Source organism: Lutra lutra, chromosome 11 (assembly GCF_902655055.1).
Source record: "Lutra lutra chromosome 11, mLutLut1.2, whole genome shotgun sequence".
NCBI classification, from domain to species: domain Eukaryota; kingdom Metazoa; phylum Chordata; class Mammalia; order Carnivora; family Mustelidae; genus Lutra; species Lutra lutra.
This window is the reverse complement of record NC_062288.1, coordinates 90617411-90639375: the sequence shown is the minus strand read 5'-3', so window position 1 is coordinate 90639375 and position 21965 is coordinate 90617411. Positions and strand designations below refer to the sequence as shown.

Here is a 21965-nt window from a genome sequence, read left to right as displayed (position 1 = left end):
TTGGAGGAATTCCATTTATTGTGGATGCATTTTCACAATATATATTTATTGCAGCGATCAATTATCAGTGAAAAATATCAAGTGTTTATAAAATTTTTAGGAATGGCAGATTCACAGAACATGCTAGTCACCTTGCAGTCTTACCTCTTAAAGATAACAAAGAGAATTGTAATCAGACAAGTAAACAAGGAATTTATTTTTTAAAAGATTAAATCCAAACTGAACAAAATTCTACCCTAAAACTTATTCCATCCAATACTGGAATAAAAGTCAGGATCGATATAGTCTCTTCTCAACTTTAGACTTTCTAGGAAAAAAAAAATAATAGTGATCAGGAGAAACTCTTATTCAAAAATACAACAAAGCAACATTACTTCACCATGGGCCTTAATGCAAACTTTGATCCATTTCACTCCAATTACGGGAATGAATGCTAAAATCAGGAACTACGTGCGAATTCTAGTTCACTTTATCATAGACTCATGTCTACTCTGTCATGGATAGATGACCAGTGCAGTCCTCGTGGCTTTCCTTCCTTTGGTCCAGGTGTGCTAAAGCTAGAGGATTCAACAATTCTTTACTGATTTATGAGGAAAATAGACTTCAGAAGGCAGTGGTCACTCTGCATGCCAGCCTTGCCCTGGCTAGCTCTTCCAGGGCAATACTGTAGATTAGAAAAGAGTCATCTGAGAGTCTCCCTTAATGTGGCAGGAATTGAGACTAAGACAATTTTGGTTAAGTCAAATGAGGTATAAATTTATAGAACTACACTACATGTATATTTCTATGCTAGAACATACTGCAAGACACTGGAAGACTCTTTTATCATCTATTGTGGAGAACAGATGAGCACTAATAAGCTAAAATAAGACGTGATATCTAGATTGTGTGTGCAAAATGTAAAAATGACAAGTCAATAGACTCTTGGGGAAAAAGGTAGGACTAAGTTACACATTTTTTTTTTTTTTTGAAAATTCAACATGTTGTCAGCTACAAGTACCAATGACTAATAAAAGCAGAAAAGTTTAATTTAAAATATGTTTAGTCTATTAAGAATGGAAATACTGTCATGACTCCTAAATACTGGCTTTTGCTCACTTTTCTTCTCTGCTTCCAAACATTAGCCAAAGTTGGTCTTAGTATACCCACACGTGGAATTCCAATCTGTACGATTTTGTGACAAAAATGCTTGTCTTCAAATTTTAGAGATGGAAGAGACCTCATTTATCATCTAAGCCAACCTACTGTGGACTTGATTTTAAGAAGAGAATAGAGTTCTGAGCAAGCTTTGTGTTTGACCGAGATAGTAGCTTTAGGACAAATTCCCACTGGACTTCAAGATTGTTTTTAATTATAAACTAAATACTATGTTTTATAGAAAATGTCAACTAATTTTGACACTTCTCTCTTTTCTTCTTACAGGTTATCGGGCATTGGAAACATATCAATACCTATTCTGCCATGTATCTATTGGCAAATATGAAATATTAATATAATATTGTGATTTTTAATTTTTAAAAAGCTGTGATATTGGCTAGTTACAAGGACATATTGCTAAATATAATAGTCTAGCACATAAGAAAGCTTTCTACCATTAGTGTGTTTGTATACGTGTATGCACATACATACATGATCGGGTCATCTAAAATGTGGTTCGCTATCACTACCAAAGAAATCCACAAAGCAACCAACCTAAAGAATCAGTACCAATGTCACCTAACATCATTATCCAATTTAGATACTCATCAGCATGAAAAAAGCAATACCTTAACAGTACATCTTTTTGTTGTTGTTGTTTTAAGACAATCATTACTGCAGTATCTCAAATCTGAAATGGGTTACTTTCAGAAAGTGTTACAATTGCCTAGAGTAAGATAATTTCTTCCATGCTTTATGCTAAAGTGCAGAAACAACATGACTTCTGTATTTAAAATAAAAACCAAACCAAACCACTAGGGTTTGTTTTTCTGGACACTGCACACATTTCTCAGGCAATTTTCAATGTGACGTTCCTTTAGCTGACTTCCGGTGTGGCTGGTGTCACTGCTCAGACAGAGTTAGGCTGATCAGTAGGCAAGTCTCTATTTCACAGCATGGGTTTCTTTAGAAACAGGCTCCTGTGCAAAGGCAGTACTTTTACCATGAACATCTCTAGACTGTGATTATTAAATATAGTGATAATATACACGGGTTTACTGGGATAATGAAAAATAAAACAAAAGGAAATGAACTCAATTTAGTAAATCAACATAAATATAAAACAGAGCAAACTAGCCCTCTCCAACTGAGCTGGTCCAGCATCTTGAGCGGCTACTTTGGGTTCTTTCTTGAACTCTCTCAAACCTGCTAAGAGAAGAGAGCTTTAAATCTGCAGGTCATGGCATTTCAGCCAGATGTTTTGTGTCATAAGAAGAAAAAAAAATAACTGAAATACGGCAGGAATAAATATTTAAGAAAGGGAGGATTATTGTTGGTATTCTGTTTAAATATGTTCCTTATCCTCTCGTCTGCCCTCTTTTCTGCTGATTTTCCCCCTTCCTTCCCTTTTCCCTCTTTCTTTCTCTCTTTCCCTTCCTCCCTCCCTTCCTTTTTTTCCTTCCTTCTTTCTTTTCTCTCTTTTTGTTTCTTTCTTCTTTATATTCCCCCTTCCCCGTCTTGGTCTTTAGCCTTGCTTGTGGTGTTCACAGTCAAGGGACATTTAAAAAACAAAAAACAAAACAAAACAAAAGACCTCCACTCGAAGGGCCAGGAATCCATAGTGAGCTTTCCGAAATAGGCACACATGGTGAGTGGCTCAGTCTTGGCCACGTCAAGGACAATGATGAAATGGAATGTGCTTATCTTTAGTTTTCTCCTTTTTTTTTTTGTTTTGTTTTGTTTAATTTCTTCCCTCCTATTCTTACACCCTGACCCTTGAAACTTATCTGGCCCACACTCTTATTTGTATACCATTTCTTCAACTAATTGCTAGAATTCCTCGCTGACGTATTCAGAAGCCTTAGTGTTGTGAATCTGCATTTCCGAGGAATGATGGCCTGACGTGTAGTGAGTCTGACATCTTGCAGCAGAGGAGCTGCCTGCTCTGCTACCTTGTAAACTCAGTTCTGGGCCTCATGGCTATATTATTATTACTGTACAGAGAGTTCTGTGGTATGACCGAGGACGAGGGGGTGGTACTTGTGAAGACTCACCCCGTCACCTTCCCACCTTGTACCACCACACTGCCCAGTTCCAAGGAGTACCACTCATGTTGCGATGAACATGAGTGGTGTTCTCTGGAGTGTTACCATTCCAGATCATCTCTGTACTCCACTTCCCAGAACCCTGGCTCAGAGGAATGTTTTCCTGAGAGGCTCTATGAAACCTGTGCGGACGGGCTAGGACAGCTGGCACCCTCTATTTAGAAAGCAGACTATATACACATTCGACTGCCATTTTCAAGAGTTGGAGATGGATGCTAGAGGGGCCATGATGGCTTAGGCCAACAAAAGTTCATTCTTTGTCTTAAAAAAGAAACCAATAAACAATCCCCTTACCCTTCCTTCACCAGGAGAAAATTGTGCAAGGAACTTTCAAGATTTCTATTTTCTGCTAACTATGCAATCCTCCAACGAAAGTGGCATGCATAGTGGTTAAGATCGTAGGCTCAGACCAGACGGCCCGAGTCTGGATGCAGGCTTTGCTAACTTATCGTTGGGTCATTGGGGAAAGTTCATCTCCCTGTGCTTTGCTTCCCTCAGCTCTAGACAAGGGTGATAATAAGACCACTTCACAGGGTGGGTGGAAGGTCAAAGGAGATAATGAGCTTAAAAAGTTGGAACAGTTCCTTGCATAGGGCAGATATAGTGGTTTGTAGTGGTGATAATTATTACCAGGTACTTTTAATATATTTAGAAAAGTTATTTAAAAATCACCTTAGAGAGACTGGGCCATTGGATTTTGCTGGAATGTAGAGCAATCAGTAACTAACCAAGATGGAAGAGCACATTAGGCAGCTGTGCCAGACTGAGGAACATGTCAAAGTAGGAAAGGGCAAGTGATTCCCTCACTTCACGGACCTGTAGAGACCCTCTGGTTGCCTTTGAGGTGTTCCCCAGCCCCGGGTTTGCTTTGAAAAGTGCTTCTAAATCGACCTGTAAGCAGACTGTTCTAATCCTGCTTGTGGTCGCTCTCTGATATCTCTCTCTTCAATTTTCCCTCTGTTAAAGGAAAAAACTGGGCTTATTGCTTGAAGTGGGGAAGAGCTACAATCAGAAGTTGAATTAGCTTCTTGGACAACAGACAGTCCTATTTTCAGTTGGAGTCTCATTTAGATATTATCTAGGGCCTCCTTTATGACGAAATGAGCATAACCGTTGACGGGAAGACCAAAAAAAAGACAAATCCAAGCGCTCTCAGCCATTGGTTTTCTTAGGGTAGCAAGTTTTGTCTGACTTTTAAATATTATTTTAATTTTTTTCCATAGCAACCTTGGGTCCTAGGCTCGTGGCAATGTAATGGGTCCAGAAAGCAGCTTTGGGCCACTCAGGGAGACAGATGTTTCCCCCCTGGGTGATCGTCACGGTCCAAGCCTGGACCGTGTAAGGAAGTATAGAGCATGCTTATTTGTACCATACTACCTCTGTTGTTAACACTCCTACCACGATGGTGCTTCTAGAATGTCTTACTGCGAACCACTCCACAAGTCCGGACTATTTATGTCGCATGACTGACAAGCCGACGATGTGGCAGACTCTGTGAGCTTTACCTCTCACTGTACCACATGTAACTTTTTAGAAGCTGATGGTCACCTAGACAAGGCTCTGTGGATCAGCGATATTTCTCATTTGACCCTGAGACATCATACTGCACGATACAGCAGGAAAAGAACCTATGAAAAGCAAATCATCCCAGGAGATTACCTTAGTGGGAGAAGTGACCTTATCCACAGATTGCTTTTCCCAGAGGTTCCGCTTGCCAGATACGTCTCCTGGCCTCAAATCCTAATGATGAAAAAGAAAAAGAAGTTGATAGGTGGCCATTTATATTTTCTGGCCAGCTCTAAATAAATCCCCACTTCTGTTGTTTGTTTGAATTAATTTCTTATTTAATACACTTTATCCTGGTGATTCGAAATGGATGGAATCAAAAGGATCATTAGCCACTGTTTGTTTTTATATAGACCTTGGTCTATGTTATGATAGGAGAATGGGCTGGAATGATCCAGCAGGTAGTTCCTGTCCTCCACCGAGGGCTTCCTGTTTATTGATCAGTAGAATTGGAATATAAGCATATTTAAAATAATGCAGCCTATTTTCAACTTTTCATGCTCTTAGAAGTGAATAGAATGTACATTAGTTTTAACTCTTTTGGGGTTGGATAAGCAGGTCACCTCTTGTAGATGAGCCTTCTTTCAGCATTCTGGTGGATTCCCTACACCCTTAGGACTTCAGTGCAGATCAGCCTGACTTCGAAACGCCAACACTCCCATTTCTTGGCCTGGGGTCTTTCTCTGGGCACGGATGCCCACTCTGCCCACCCAGGAGGCAGGCTGGAAGTTCAGAGAGTTAACACCCCCAGGGGCAGTCCTCAATCCCTCACTGGTGAGATTTGGTGCAAGAGTATTTCTCAGGCTCACGCACGCCCCAGGGGGGAAAACTAGGAAGTGTGTGTTCTGTGGTGGTTTCCAGGGTGCCTCAGGGGGATTAAGCTTTGATAGCCCATGTGGTGACTTTAAATAGCATTATTGGCTTCTTTCTTTGCCCTGACTCACTTCCTATAGTGTTTTCTTTGCTTCCCAAGTAAAGTACTTGCACTCAAATTACTATCTTAGAGTCTGGCCCTGGGCAGCTCAACTAACTGCACTTTCGTCGGACTAGAATCATGTTGTTTCCTGAGGAACAAGTTGAAGGACAGCAGTTTAGGCTAGCCCACAAAATGAAACATGTACCACAGGGTGTACCCGAAAGAGAAGTTGAGTTGATGACATGTGTGAGAGCATGCGGAAATCTTGGGAAGAAAACACTGAAATAATGATCGGTAACAGTTACATAGCTTTGATTCATTATTTACTACCTCAGAATGAATCCGGTTTGGAAGGGGATCCAAATTTCTGTACTTTTCTTCCAGCATTTGCTTAAACTAGTACTTGGCAAAGATGGTTTGTAGAAAATAAATGTGTTTTACTGAAATAGTAATGTTTATTTTGGCAAAACCTTTTCTCATTAGGAAGGCAAAGCTAATAACGACTGCGTTTATCCACAGACACTGGTCTAAATGGACACAGTTTTGATAGATACTGCTGAAATCCTGACACTGAAAATTCATTGGGTAAATGGTACCAAGTGAAGCATTTCAGATTTACCTTAATCTTACTGAGTTTCTAGATTTCCGTTGTGACCTGGATTCCTGATATTCCATTAGAGAGTTATACCTATTTAACTTGGAACCAGTAAGCAACACATCAGGTTGTTTTTGAAGAATTCCACTACATTTGCCAATGTAGGTAGACACTGCCAAATTGTCTGGATGACTGTTTTAAAATTTGGGAAACTATAATTAGGAACATATTAATGGAAGCTCTGGAAAGTGGCTGTTATTACTTTATTTATTTGATTCATATAAAACAGTTATTATTCTTTCACATGAATGTTCTTTTACTGAAGAAAGTGAATTGTAGTTCCCTTAAATCCTGCCTATTAACCTTCTGAGAGCACTTGCAGAGTTTAAAGAGTCCATCTCAAGAAAATATGAACATCCAGGTGGTAAGTGGGCATTTTAAATCAAAGGGGAAATATAAATGCAATTACCTGAACAGACTACATTTTAGAGAAAGACCCACTCCAGAAGAAGAGGGAGAAATGAAGGCAGGAGAAGCAGGTTTCCAGTCAACCAGAGATCAGAGAATGAAGAAGAGAATTCAGCTGAGAAAGACATTGTTGGGACTTTTAAACAAAAAGAAAGACAAATTAGCACTTAAATTTGCTGTATATAACATGCAGGTTAGACACAAAGAACAGTCAAGCCAGATAAAGCAGACATACTCAGAACTGAATTCTAGTTATAAAGTTATACCAAAATCCTATAAATTCTGCCCACAAATAGCAGGAGATGTCCCATTAAAGAATCGGGTATAGATCAGTGTTTAATTCTAAGTTAATTTTCAGAGACCCTGAAAGATACTGGTTTGACAAACTACTTTGAACACCTTTGATTTTTAGCATATATGAAAATTACTATTAACCCATGGTAAAGGGTGGTTTTTCTCTTCAGGGAGTTGTAGAACAGAACTCTAATCCTGTGGATTGCTCCTTCCCTGCTTGAGGCTTCACTGGGTAAGGACTGTTTTGGTGAAAGAATTTTCCTCTGATTTTTTTTCCTTAGTGGACACATGCCGCACACTTGCCAAAACAAACCCAGGCTTTCCCCTCCACCTGTGTATACCAAGGACTATAAAAAAGGAGCTGAGGATAAATCACCTCTGATCCCAAATCAGAAGGCCCCTTTGGGGGTCTCCTATTGGCTGCTGTCTTTAGGTAATCCTCTGACATCCTGGGCTTAGGCTCAGAGTCCTATGGGTATCAAACTTAGATGCCTGCACGAAGGGCCAGGCTAGAAACATAAATGCCCAAAGAGACCTGGTATAAGAAACTTAAAAAAAAAAAAAAAGTTGGGGCACCTGGGTGGCTCAGTGGGTTAAAGCCTCTGCCTTCGGCTCAGGTCATGATCCCAGGGTCCTGGGATTGAGCCCCGAACCGGGCTCTCTGCTCAGCAGGGAGCCTCCTTTCTCTCTCTCTCTCTGCCTGCCTCTCTGCCTGCTTGTGATCTCTGTCAAATAAATAAATAAAATCTTTTTTTTTTTAAAAGAGGGAATCAACAAATTCAAGACTGTATACCTCTGCACCTTGATACTGTGTTCAAATTACAATTTTAAAAAGGGAAATAAAGAGGCTCAAATTACACAGATCTTAGCCCACCAGTGTGAGACCCCCCCCCCCGATAAAACTTGAACAAGTTCCTTGCTTGACCTGTCTATGCTGCTCTCCCAGCCTTAATGTTTTCCTGACAAGTTTTATGCAAGATTTCATCTCTTTCTGCTAGATCCATTGTGTCTCTGAGTTACCTTCTTGCCCTTGCTGGGCTCCAAGTCATGTCCTCTCCCAAAGAGACTGCCATGTTGCTTATTCAGACTTCAACATGGCATCAGGTGCACTACACCTGGGATGTGCACAAAGCTTAAATCTGCTTACCAAGCACATTCAAACAAGCTGTTATTGACAACAAATTACATTTGTTTTCTTCCAGTCTGATCTTCATCTAGGAAGTCACACAGTCTACCAAATCCAATGAGACATGGGAAAAAAGAGATCACCCCAATCTATACTAATTGATGCATTTCCTTCCTTTCCTCTTCTTCCTCTCAGAGATGGTCTAGCAAATTGCTTACTAAATCACAGGTAAGGCAGGCAATGGTTTTGTAATTTCCCTGTAATATCTTTTGGTCCTTCCAGAAAGTCTGCACAGTTATTATACCTATTGTAGTAATAACTAAGTTAAATCTCTTAACCCTCCCATTAGGACAACATGGATGAAGATAACTTATCAGTTATGGTGCTGTTAAAAGAGTAAGGGTCAAGTCCTGCACCAAACACAGGGGTATAATATGGTTTAGAAATGAGTGAGATCGCCAAACTGTAAATGTGAAAAAGTAACCATCTCGTGTAGTGATGTGCTATACTCATCGAAGAAGAAAACATATACCTTTCTCTCTTTAGCCTTCCTATCTTGTGAGACCTTCAGGGGGTCTACGAACTTGCTCAATTAGTATCACATGTGTATTTGAGGGGAGAGCGCCCTTCGATTTCACTGGGTTTTCAAAAGGGCCCAAAATTCAGAAAAGTTAATCATCACTCGTCTGTACACACAAAACTTATATAAGTTACCATTTAAAAAAGTAATTCCTACTCTTTATGTCACCTCTGGTGCTGGGGAAATTTGAGGCACTAAAGAGAATATACCTTTGGGTATGAACCCTTGCCTAAAACTGTCTCCAGTTACAGACCCTCTTTCCCTATCTACTTGGATGCGGGAAAGATTTTTTTTCCCAATATATTGACTTTTCAGTTTTAACTTGGGTTTACATTAGTTTTATACCTCCCATGAGCCCTAGTACAACAATCTCAGGCTGAATATTACTTGATTATAAGGAGTTGTACCCACGAAAGTATGGAAATAGTTCCATTTTTTCTTTTTAAGTTGGAAAAGTGATAAACTTTACTGACTACTTTGGAGATTAAATGTGGAGTCAATGGATGCAATTAAATGCTCAACAACGGGGACCGCCTGGGTGGCTCAGTGGTTAAGCAGCTGCCTCGGCTCAGGTCATGATCCCAGCATCCTGGGATCGAGTCCCACATCGGGCTCCTTGCTTGGCAGGGAGCCTGCTTCTCCCTCTGCCTCTGCCTGCCACTCTGTCTGCCTGTGCTCACTCTCGCTTCTCTCTCTATGACAAATAAATAAATAAATCTTAAAAAAAAAAAATGCTCAACAACGCAGAGGCCAGTGATTGAGAAGGCTTTTCTTCTACCTCTGGTTTGGTGTGGTTATACCAATAGAGGCTCTGCTCCCTTGGGCACCAACAAAGGTATAAAAGCAACTTAACAGAGAAAGCCCACTAATATATAGTAGGGAGCTTAATAAGGTTTTTGGTTATAATGATAAATGCAAGGCAATGATCACAGACATTCAATGAAAAATTTAAAAGAACATTTTTATAGTAAGATAGTCAAACTTAATAAGAAAATGTTAGATTTCCAAAATAACATTCATAACCAGTTTTTATAGTTTCCAGTTTTACTGCCTGTTTTTTTTAATGGCTTTCCTTTGGAGGTGTTGACAATAAAATTATAGCAATTATTTCAACTGCCCAATAGCTGTATTTTTGTGTTAAGTTACAGAAATTAGGCAAATTAGAAAATATGGGTTCAAAATAGCCAACATACACATTCTTTTGGGAATAACTCTAGGAATGCCCTTGACTGAGAAGTGGCCAAGATAATTCGCCATTTTCACTTTCAAATTCCTAACTGCGATTTATAGAATGGAAGCTAAGCCAACAGACTAGTTAAGAGTGTAAACTGTGGACGCTTCAAGCTCTGGCTGGTTGCCCCGCTCAGGGTGTCGAGGTGACTGTGGCACCATTTCTACCCTCTGCGCTGGACTGCTTTCTCTAATTCTGAGCCTCTCCTCATCTGTTGTTCGGGGTGACAGCAAAGGATAGAAGCACCTGTCTTTCCCAGGCAAACAGACCTTCTGCTGCTGGAAACAGATATTAAAACACTTCAGAAAAACCCCAGAGCTACTTACAGACGGTTTGGGAGCAGGTGACTTATTTCCATCTGGGGTTTGGTTAGCCATTCATTGATGCGGCTGGAAACCCCCACCTTCAAGCCAGCAGTCTCCTACAAAGTCAATAATCCAATATTACAGAAAAAAAAATAACCTTACTTGGAAAAAAAACTTTAAAGTAACTCAAAAATACTACTGGGTATTTCTTCACATAACCATTATGTGACACTAATCAGTTATTGATCTCTATCTTTAATATTTTGAGCAAAATAAATCTTAAACTTGATATTTAAAGACAATGTTATCTGGTTTTCTTTTTCCTGTGCCTCACCCCACCCCCCACTCCCAGGGGTTGATGATTAATTTCAGGCACTTCATTTAGAATACTGTGGTCAGAGCACAGGACACAGCCTAGCCTCCTGAACACATCGTCTCTCAGAGAATTAACATCTTCTTCACTGCTTTTATAATTAAGTAGTGTGATTCCTTTAAAAAAAAAAGAAAAAAAAAATCCAGCCTCTCAAATTAAAAGACCCAAATCGTCTACTGACCTTATTCGGTGTGCCTGACACAGTGGGGGATGAAAACACATTCCCTTTCTCCCACATGCTCTTGATGTTGCGGACACCTTCAGCAGGAACGGGAAGATCCGAAGCCGCTGGCTTCAGAGGTCTGGCGGTTTTTGTTCCCTGAAATGTGTGAACTATCTTTAGGGTTCGTGCTGAGAAGTCTGTTCACAAGATTCTGGTGAGCTTGTCTTCTTCAACATGATCATTTAAAATTTGTGGTGATAGTAAAAAGAAAAAATCACCTTCCCCCAAAATTCTGTTGTCAAACTACATTCTGATGACACATATGCCTCCAATAAACCAGAAGACCTACGTCAGAGGGTCTTCCAAAAATGAAATGATGCCTTTTCCTGGGACACCCGCTGTTGCGAAGGTGGTATTTCACGTTGTTTCTTCAACAGGTAAGGGCTGGTGTGCGCCGGGCACTGTTGCTAGGCTCTGGGGATACAGAGCTGCTCAAGACAGTCTACTGTGTGAACAACAGTAACTAGTTAACACAAGTATTTATTTCACAATGTGGAAAGTGCTATGAAAGAGAAATGTAGTGTGTAAAGCTCACCCAGAGGGCAGCCATGAGGGGAATAACACTTTAAGGCAGCAAAGATGGCCCCTCGGAAGAAGTGACATTTAAACAGAGATGCTACAGCAGGTTTGGAAGTGGCTATGTGAGGAGTGTCATTCCATGTAGAGGGAAGGGCATATACAAAGGACCTAAGACAGGGACATGTTGAAAATGGAGATCTGTGTATGGAGAATGTACCGGAAACAGGGAAGAAACAGATGTAAAAATGGAAGGTGTGCATTCACAGTATGTTTCCAGCAGCAGTGATGGGCATACCCAGAAGCCTGCAGTTTCTCTGGAGGCTCTGCTCTGTGGCCCGTGGCATGTGCTGGCAAGGTGGCCGGCCAGGGTGAGGGGTACGTACCATCAGTGGCCACACGTAAGAAAATCTCCCAGGACTGTGTAAGCTCTGAAGCCACAGTCTCGGCTTTGCTAATCTTATTAAAGCTCTGATCAATTCAACCACAGGAAATAACTATCTGCGATTTGTCTTATATTTTTCTGGACTCTTAGTCTTGTGAAAAATCACCTCTTCAGTACTAGGACTTGATTATTCATTTGACAAATCATCCAGACCTTTCTCTTTTTTATCCCCTGTTATCATTTGTTTGTGAACTATTTTACAGGTATCTCTACTCTGCACAAAGGAGAGGAGAAAAATCAAACCAAACGGATCCAATTACTTTAGAGCAGGTGTTATGATATACATCGGAAGGGTAAAACCATTGACTAAAACTACAAAAGGAGAAAAAAACACATCTTCTTCAATGGCCCTGTACCAAGTGCTTTGGTACTTGGAAATATACTCTATTTCCAAATCATGTAGACCCCCCTTTTTGGGGGAATGGAAAAAAGTTGGAACAGAAAGAAGAATAAAACTATGGTCTTTCAAGCACAATGGTGATGATTAAACCTAGTCTATTGCCTTTATATTAACTTATACTACTACTTTTATTTGATAATAAAAGTTTTTATAGATAAAAAAGGATTAAGCACAGTTGGAACTGTTTTAAACTACATATGGAAACACATTTTAAAAATAATTAAGGATATTGAAGATATACTTATGCCCATACAAATAACATAGTTCAGTACCAAGAAGCCCGTTCATTAAATGAGTAACAGCTTCATTAAAGAATATTCTGGCTGTGGGGCACCTGGGTGGCTCAGTGGGTTAAGCCTCTGCCTTCGACTCGGGTTATGATCTCAGGGTCCTGGGATGGAGCCCCGCATCGGGCTCTCTGCCTCAGCAGGGAGCCTGCTTCCCCCTCCTGCTTTGTCAAATAAATAAATAAATCTTAAAAAAAGGAAAAAGAAATATTCTGGTTGAAAGTAGAAACAATAATTTATTAAAATCTTCTATAATTTATCTTTATCACTGCTCTTTTTTTGTAACTAGTTTGAAGTATAATGAAGCATCACTAATATTCCAACACAGTAATGTGGTTACTGGATCTGATTACTGTCCTAGGCCTCTATGGTCATCCACCCACACAGTCTGTCTCTGCCCACGACACCGAGGCCACCTCACCTCAATTGCACTGGTGTACTGCTCCAGTCTGCTGTCAATCTTGGAGACGACTGCTGCTTGATGAGTTGATTTGATGCCACTGTTACGTGAATAAACACACACACATACACACATAAAAATACAAGAGAGAATCTTTCCATATATACAACAGCTGATAATTCTCAACTGAATAATCAACCATATTTACCTTTTTTGTACAGATTTATTCAAAAATTCTGCTCGCTCTTCTATCTAGGAATTGAAAAAAAGAAAGACCCAGTTAATATTTGCAGCTTATAAACAATGTTTCTCAGCCCATGTGACTTGGGAAGTGAAAGCACCAGAGACTGTATAGGGTAACAGTAATAACAAAACTACTTACGAGGTATATGAGAGTGAGATTTGGAGGGGATAAATGGTAGACGATAAAGAAAGTGTGGAGAAATACAAAGTTCTTGGAGGCAATTAAAGACCAGACAGAAATGGATAAAAATGTCTCTGAAACAATGTCACTCGTGGCAAAATAATTACATTTCAAGACAACAACCATTTTTTCCCCAAAGCACATGCTGTTACCCTTTATGACATATTTATATGAGTATAGATATACCATGTCATTTGATTACAAAAATTTCCCACAGCATTTTAACTATATAGTAGTGTGCAATAGGATCGAATAAGCAAGATAACTAGGAACTGTGAACTCTTCCCCTCCTGCTTAGCTTGGCTTCCTAACTGACAGCTGTCAAGCCAACGGCTGTAATTAATTGGCCTTGAACATGGAAGATGGGAATGGGAGGAGACTGAGATCTGGGGCACAGCTCCTCAGGGCTGAGGTCTCCCATGAAACCCCCATTAGCCCAAGTGGGAATGGAAGAAAAAAGCTCAGAAAAACTGATGGGTATATATGAAATGGTAGTCTTTAATAGAAACCCTTTTCTCTTTAAAGCTAGGAACTTCTGGGTGCCTGGGTGGCTCAGTGGGTTAAGCCTCTGCTTTCAGCTCAGGTCATGATCTCAGGGATCCCTGAGTAATTATAACCAAAGCAATAAAGTGCCATTTGCATTTGCTAAAAATTATGATTCCAGGGGTACCTGGGTGGCTCAGTGGGTTAAAGCCTCTGCCTTCGGCTCAGGTCATGATCCCAGGATCCTGGGATAGAGCCCCGCACCGGGCTCTCTGCTCAGCAGGGAGCCTGCTCCACCTCCCCTCTGCCTGCCTCTCTGCCTACCTGTCATCTCTGTCTGTCAAATAAATAAAATCCTTAAAAAAAAAAAAAGCTAGGAACTTCCTTTTACTAAAACTAAAGCTACTAAATCAAACATGGTATTTCACTAAAACTGTATGACTCGAATCAGATGTTCTATGTAAGTCAGCAAGTATCTGTTGACTCCTTTGGATACCTAACGTCAGGGGAGAAATAGCCTTTGTCACTTATCACTTACCAAAATCAGCAAATACTAAAACCTCTGTAAATGACTGCCTGTGCCAAAGCACTCACGTGCCCAAGGGGTCCATTTTCTGCCCTGTTCAGGGCAGCCAAGGAATCTAGCAGACTTCAGACACTCCAGGCTGCTGTGGTTGAGTGTCCCCTAGAGTCTTCTGAGATGTTAGTGGCTCTTTCTGGCCTGGACTGTCCTGCAACTCGTGGACTTTTTAGTAAACACAGTTAGGCTTTTTGGGAAAATGCTTCACTCCTAATATCAGTTGAGTGACATCTTTATAGATATTAGTGGGGGCATTTCATTCTTTCCAATGATTTTTCACAATGATAAATGCAAACTCATTAAAAATCAAACTTCATACAAAAAAGTGTTATCAGTAGCCCTGAGTTTATGGGATGCAAATTGTCTTAAAGTTTTTCTTCTGATTTTAATATAATTTAGATGTGTACTTCTGGAGAAAAAGTTCCCAGCTGAATAAGGTGAAATACATTGAAACCATGCAATGCACTGCCATTTTTAATATTATCTATTCATCCATCCATCCATCCATCCATCCTTTAACCATGCCAGCGAGTCAGCTAAACTAACCAATAAATTACATATTGAGCACTCACTCTATAAAGTTGAACACTCAGCAGTGTGTAAGACAGTGTCCCATTCTTTAAGAAGAACACAATGACTAGGGGAGACTAGTAGAAACAAACAAATAAAATACTTCACACTCAATGATAGGTACCATAGTAAAGAGAAGAAGAAAATGTGGCCTTGGGAGAAGTGAGTCTGTGGGGTCAGTGGAGAAGAGTTTTTCAGTAGTTTGGATTCTGAGCTGAGGTTTTTAGTTTATAGTTTACACAGGTTCATCAATGAGTTTATGGAAGTGGGTGGGGGGAGAAGTGCACTAGTTACAGTGGACAGGACATTTGGGACAGAGCATGGAGATTTGGGGACCAGGGCAGCGGGGGATGGAGGAATGAAATGCACAGGGGAAGGAGAGAGGCACGAGGAAAGGGCGGCAGAGGTGAGACTTGGTTTTTGTAGCACTTCCAGCATCCTTCCAACTCTGGGATGAGCTTGCTAACCTTGCCTATCCCATTAATTCAAATGGCGGAGATTCTCAGACTCTGACATTTCCTTTTGTACCTATGACATCAAACACAGCTTGACTTCATTATCACATTTCGTCAGGTCTCACCGTCCATTTACTGATGCATTCCTACTGGGACATCCTTAACTCCATCTAGATAATGTAACAAGGTGTACTGAATTTATACACTAAACAAATTTCTGTAAAAGGACTTTAACGAGAGCAATCAGTTCTTCCGCAGACCAAGAGGTGGCAGTGTTGTCTCGATAAAACTGAAGGGAAAGCCCGCATGCTATTCATTTTAGAAAACTGGCTCTCTCCTACTCTACACCCCTTCCACCACCGAAATATGAAAACAACAATAATAAAAACCCAATTTTAAATTTAATTCACTTAAAATTTGCTCTATGCATGTTTTATGTAAGAAAAACCATTCACCGCTAACAAAATGTTAACTGTGAGAAACCAAGTTCAGAGTTTCCCAGACAAGGAATAGGAGTCATGAGAACTTAACAAAATACATGAGTCGATAATACTTTGAGGTCAAATAGCAAATGTTTTCCCTCGCACTGGCATTCTACAGTCTTAACTTATGACCACTTATAAAAGTCACAGGGCCAAGAGTATCAGCAACTGTAGGAATTCAATCATAGAATATGAAACTGAGCTCCAAAACCAGAGCCACAGCAAATTCTTCAAGGCACATACTATGGAAAAAAAGCAATAGACTGCCTGTGCCTGAAAGCATGTCTCTGTTATATAGGAATTAAACAGTTTTTGTTTCTTTTTAACATAAATAATGTGCTCACACATGCTTCTCTAGCAGAGGGAATAGATGAATGGCTTCCTAGGAATGCTAGATGAAATGGGAAGCCAGGAATCTGGCTTAGGGAAAGACCAGAGAAATAAATAAGTTGAATAATTTAGTAGAGAGGAGGTATTTGGAGAAGGAAACGATGAAGGGTTGTAGTTTCTCCTGAAAAGAACAGCAATTAGAAGCTTAGATGACTATGGCTTTCTTCATGTTATCAAGACTGTTCAAAGAAAGTTTAGCTTGGGTGGGATGTCAAGGAGGGTAGAAAGAGAGAATACAGCTTTCTTTGATTACTGATGAGCCAGAAACACAAGGACCCAGACTCAGAACAGAACTCTGGTCACTGCATGGAGATAACCTGAATCACATGGGGTTTTGTTTTTTGCTTTTGTGTTTTGCTTTGTTTTGTTGTTGTTGCTACTGCCTTTTCTGCTCTTTCTTCTACATCAGGGTCTGCAAACTGCGGCCCATGTGCCTATGGGCCTTACGCAGGCCATGGTTTTCACACAGCTCTCAAGCTAAGAATGAGTTTTATATTGTTAAATGGCTTAAAAATCCAAAGAAGAATATTTGGGGACATAGGAAAACTATGAAATCCAAATTTCAGTGTCCAACCATAACCCTCACCCACTCCATAAAGCTTCTTTCTACTCATTGTGCTCTGCTCTGAGAGGTCACTGCCTGGAAGTCTGCAGTCGGTTATTCCTGGGATTCCCCTGAGCAGCTGACTATGGTTAACGCCATGGGGGCAAAGACCTTGCTTTGCACTTCTCTCCTTCATAGTACATAGCCACTGTTAGGTATGTTATAAATATCAAATATGAAACAATAAAATCCCCCTGTGGCTTAGTTCCGATTCTCCTGGAAGCAGATCTTGAGAAGAGAGGGTTCGAGTATAAGGAGTTTATGTGGGAGGCATCAGACTATGATTGGGACCGAGATGATCATAAAGACTAAGCAGAGTTCCTTAAGGATCAAACACGCTGATTTTCCTGTGAAACAGGTAGTAACTGTAAAATTAATTAGTTACTTACTAACTGGGTTTTGTTCACTTTATAGGGCCACATGAGATGACCTCACACACACAATTATAGACACACACACGTATATTTAAGCAGCTGGAGCCTGGCTATGATTCTCTGGTTTTGCCCATCGTCCACACTTTGTAGCCTCGCTAGTTTAATGGAAAATGAGGGAGAAATGAAAGTGTTAAAAGCTCCAATCTCTGAAGATTCGTTCATTCATTTACTCATTCAGCAAATATTTATTGACTATCTTCAGTGTGCCAGGTGCTCAATAAATGTTCACTCTCAAAAAACCCCCCCACATATTTAAAAATAATGGCATTTTAGTATAAATAATAGATAGTGTTTTCTTGCTTCTGTTCTCTTTTCTCTGCATGTCAACCCTTCCCTCAAGTCCTTGACTGGGCTCCCTCCTGCTCATTCTCTCTTCTCTTGCCAGCACTTCCATCTTCCATCATTTAGGAGCTGACTCCTCAAAGGCAGTGCCGGGACCAAACTCCTCCTGGCACAGGATCCCCAAGTTACATTTCATCTCCTCCCGGGATAACAGCTTTCAGATTTGACCAGTACCGTTTCCAGCCGCCCTACTTTTAATAATGACGAATTAAAAGTGAACGGCTAGTATGAAAAGTGGCTCAAACTTTTATAGTATAGTTGCCCACTTTATAAACTTTTAAAGTTTCCATTTTCAACAGCTTGAAGGGATGAGGCATCTGGAGGGCATGGGTCACTGAAACCTAGAGATAATCGCCAAATGTCACTTTAATGCGTACCAAAGCATCTAACGAACAACAGATACAAAGCTCTCTGCTTTATTTCTCTCCTCCCTACACGCTACAAAGAGGAGCTCTGAAAAGGCTGACAGAAGGAGCAAAAAGCTAAATGAAGCAAAGGCTTTGAGCGATAACTAAGTAAGGGGCAAAAATCCAGTTTTCATCACATTATAACGGAGGTGTTACAAGAAGGCTTTCTGGGAATAAGAAATACCTTGAGAGATGAACCTTTAGGAGTGAAGCACTTGAATGGCTTCTTGTCATCTGATAAGCTGTCTTCGGGCATCTTCTGACGTTTCTCAGCAGCTTCTGCCCGTCGCCTTTCAATCTCTTCCTTTAGCCTCCTCTTCTCTTCCTGAGGGAGAAAGAACAAATAACAAGGACATCAGTATGAGCTTCAAGCCAGAAGGTAGGAGGGCCGGAGGGCAGAAAGCACTAGTCCCAGAGGAATATGAGCTGGGTTCTGGACTGGATGCCACCCCTTCCTCAAGGGCAGTGGCCAGAGGTTAAGCCTGAGCTGGCAAGTCCAACTGCCTGACTCACACTCTGGCATTGCCACTTCCCAACGGTGTGACCTTGGCCACTTCACTTCTCTGCTCATGTACCTCAGTTTATCATCCGTGAAATGAGACTATGGTAGCTGTCATGAGGCTAAATGAGAAAGCCCATGTAAAATGCCAGGCCTCGTGCTCAGCATGAAGCTGATCGTTGTCACTACCATCCGGTCACATCATTTAACACTGATCTTCCGTTTCTGTGTATGTAAAAGGAAGGTACATGTCCCTTCTCCCACCTTGCTAGGAGGGTTGTGAAGACAAATGAGATAACTGATGTGCAAAGTTATATAAATCTAAGTTCTCATATTCGCCAAATTATATAAAAGATAATTTTATGGTTGTCCCTGCCTCAACTGAGATTATTTTAGATGGTTGGACAAACCTGAAAATATGTAGACACTGCACCACGGAAGTCGCAGATGTTCACAGTGTGTCTCAGTAACCCCTTTGTGCCTTCCTTCTGGTCTATAATACTCTCCCCCATCTTCTCTCTCAGGCCAAACATTCAGAGCACTGATCAAGTCAAACATCCTCTATGAATGATTGACTGAGAGATGTGTGTGTAGTCTTTTGTAGTTTTCAAACTATATGTTCTTAAGCAGAGACTGGATGTTCATCTGGCAGAACGATTCTCTGTCTTATGGGCTGAATGTCTGTGTCCACCCCCATTCATATAATTAAAGTCCTAGCTCTCAAAATGATGGTTTTAGGAGTTGAGGCCTTTGGAAGGTGATTAGATCATGAGAGTAAAGTCTTCACGAATGGCTCTAGTGCCCTTATTAAGGAGAACCCAGAGAGCTCTCTTCTGCCTTCTGCCAAGTGCGGCTGCGATGGGAAGACTGGGAAGTGGGGTCTCACCAGGCACACAATTTGCTGAAGCCTTGATCTCCAACTCCCCAACTTCCAAAAGAGTGAGAAATAAACTTCTGTTGTTTATAAGCCACCCAGTCTATGGGAATTTGTTATTGTGGCTCTGCTGACTAACTGTTTGGTAGGAGGTTAGACCAAATCATCTCCTAGGTCCAATCCAGTTCTAAGAGTCAGTGTTTCTCTTCTGCCTTCATTGATACTCTGCTCCTCTAAATAACAATAACAACAACGATAACAATAATTATAACTACCAGGCACCATGAACACAATGATCTATTTAATCCTGGCATCAGTGCTGTAAGTAGACATTATTCCACAGGTAAAGAAAAGAAGTCTTAGCTGATCTTAGTTCAGTAATTGCCGAGGTCCCAGCTTGCAAGTGGCAAAGGATCCTGGCCCAGGTATGTTTGATTCAAAGGCACTATCATCCCAAGCACTTCCCAACCAAAGGCAACTGGCTCACTGAGAGCTGAAGTTGGAAGAGATCTTGAAATAATTTATCCAAACTTTCTGCAGCGGTCAGCCAATTTTCGCAGAGGATCCACGTCAGAAAGCCATCGGAAGTCTTTCTGCATAATTCAAATGATGGGAGGTCACTATCTCCTACGACCAAAGGGAACAGCTCTAAGCTGATTTGGAGAATTAAGGTCCAGTACTGGTTCTATTACTTACTAGTCAAGTGACTCACAGAAGTCACTCAAATAATCTGATTCTCTTTTTTTTTTTTGGTCTACAAAGTGAGGATAATAATACACCTCAGGATAAAAGGAAAGAATGCACCTTGTAAAGCTGTAGTTGGTTAAGTGCTTTCTCAGTGTCCAAATTTTGTCTTCTTATAACTTTATCTGTTGTTTTTAGTTCTGTCTTAAAAGATGGAACACATTCATCTGTTCATCATTCCTGGGCTCCTGCTACATGCCTGGCACTGTGTTGGCTCCTGGGTTTACAGTAACGGACAAAGCAGATACTGCCCCTGCTTGTGATGACCTCATTTCCTGACTCTTCCATTAAAAAAAGAAGAACTATTTAAAAAATCTCCCTATCAAAACTCTTCAAATATCAGAAAACAACTATCATGTGACTCCCGGTTCTTATAACTACTCTGCAGACCTCTTCATCTTTCTCTGCTTCCTGTTCTTTATTGAGAGACAATATAGGGGAATGGGTTAAGGCAAATGGGACCATGAGAAAATGACTAATCCACTCTGTGCCTCAGTTTCCTCATCTGAAAAATGGGATAATAACACTACCCATATCAGAAAGTTATAAATGGATATAAAGTGCTACAGATGAAGGTTTTAGAACTGTGCCCAGTGCATGGTTAGCCTTATTATTCTTCAAATATATTTATAAGAGTCCATGCTCAAAAGAGCAGGAGCATTCCACCACAAAAAAAATTATTCCCTGGGCTAGAAGGGTCACCAGACATGGACTGGGGGCCCAGTGCAGGCAGACTGTGCCCTCCTTACCTCCTCTCTGACTTTTCTCTCTGCTTCCTCCTGCTTCCGCTTCTGCTCTTCCTCCTCTAGGACCTTCCTTCGCTCCTCCCGCTTTTTCTTCAGCTCCTCCAGCTCCTGGGCTGCTTCTTGCTGCTTCTGTTTGAGCTTCTCGAACTCCTCGCTCTCGGTTTCCCCGCGGCGACGGCGAAGCTCCTCCAGGCGCTTGCCGGCCTCCACCTGCGAAGCGCCTTCGGCCTCCTTGGCCTCGCCGGCCCTTGCTCCTGCTCCAGGGCGGCTGTCCGGAAATGCAGAGCAGGGTGACAACCATCAGTCTGGCAGCCTCCCCCAGGGAAGGACATTGGTCTGCAGGCTTTGCATCCCCCACCCAAAAGAAATCTCTATTCCCCCTCATCACACAGTGGGCCTTCATACCAGCCCAAGGGGTCCAGGGGTCTGCCTGTAACCTCAAGGTCTGAATCTGATCCCTCTCTGCCAATTACCCTTGGTTTCCTAGCTGTACAACCGGGCAAACAGACATGGTCAGTGGCAAAATGGTGCATGGAAAATGGGCAGAAGAGTGCCACCACTATGGAAAACAGCAGGGAGGTTCCTCAAAAAATTAACAGTGAAACCACCATATGCAACGGCAACCCCACTTCTGTGTCTATACCCCAGAGAACTGAAAGCAGGATCTTGAGAAGATATTTGTGCACCCTTGTTCCTAGCAGCATCATTCACAACAGTGGAGAGGTGGAAGCAACCCCAATACCCATCAACAAATGAACAAGCGAACAGAAAGCGGTTCGTACATACAGTGTACTATTATTCAGCCTTAAAAAGGAAGGCGATCTGTCACAGGCTACGACATGGATGAACCTTGAGGATATTATGCTATGTGAAATAAACCCATCCCCAAAAGACAAATCCTGCCTAACGCCGCTTACGTGAGTTATCTCAAGTAATCAGTTTGGGGAAACAAAGCAGAATGGTG

At 41.2% G+C, this 21965-nt stretch overlaps 1 protein-coding gene across 1 annotated transcript in view; it reads right to left on the bottom strand.

Annotated features, from left to right (window-relative positions):
• Nucleotides 1–21965, bottom strand: part of CALD1 (caldesmon 1) — a 184311-nt gene continuing 162346 nt past the window's right edge. Inside the window, 9 exon segments of the mRNA XM_047694157.1 lie at nucleotides 1–2343; nucleotides 4902–4982; nucleotides 10345–10385; nucleotides 10388–10439; nucleotides 10878–11015; nucleotides 12989–13067; nucleotides 13176–13219; nucleotides 18323–18463; nucleotides 21005–21269. Coding sequence (XP_047550113.1) covers nucleotides 2338–2343; nucleotides 4902–4982; nucleotides 10345–10385; nucleotides 10388–10439; nucleotides 10878–11015; nucleotides 12989–13067; nucleotides 13176–13219; nucleotides 18323–18463; nucleotides 21005–21269 — 847 coding nt within the window. The 3' untranslated portion in view covers nucleotides 1–2337.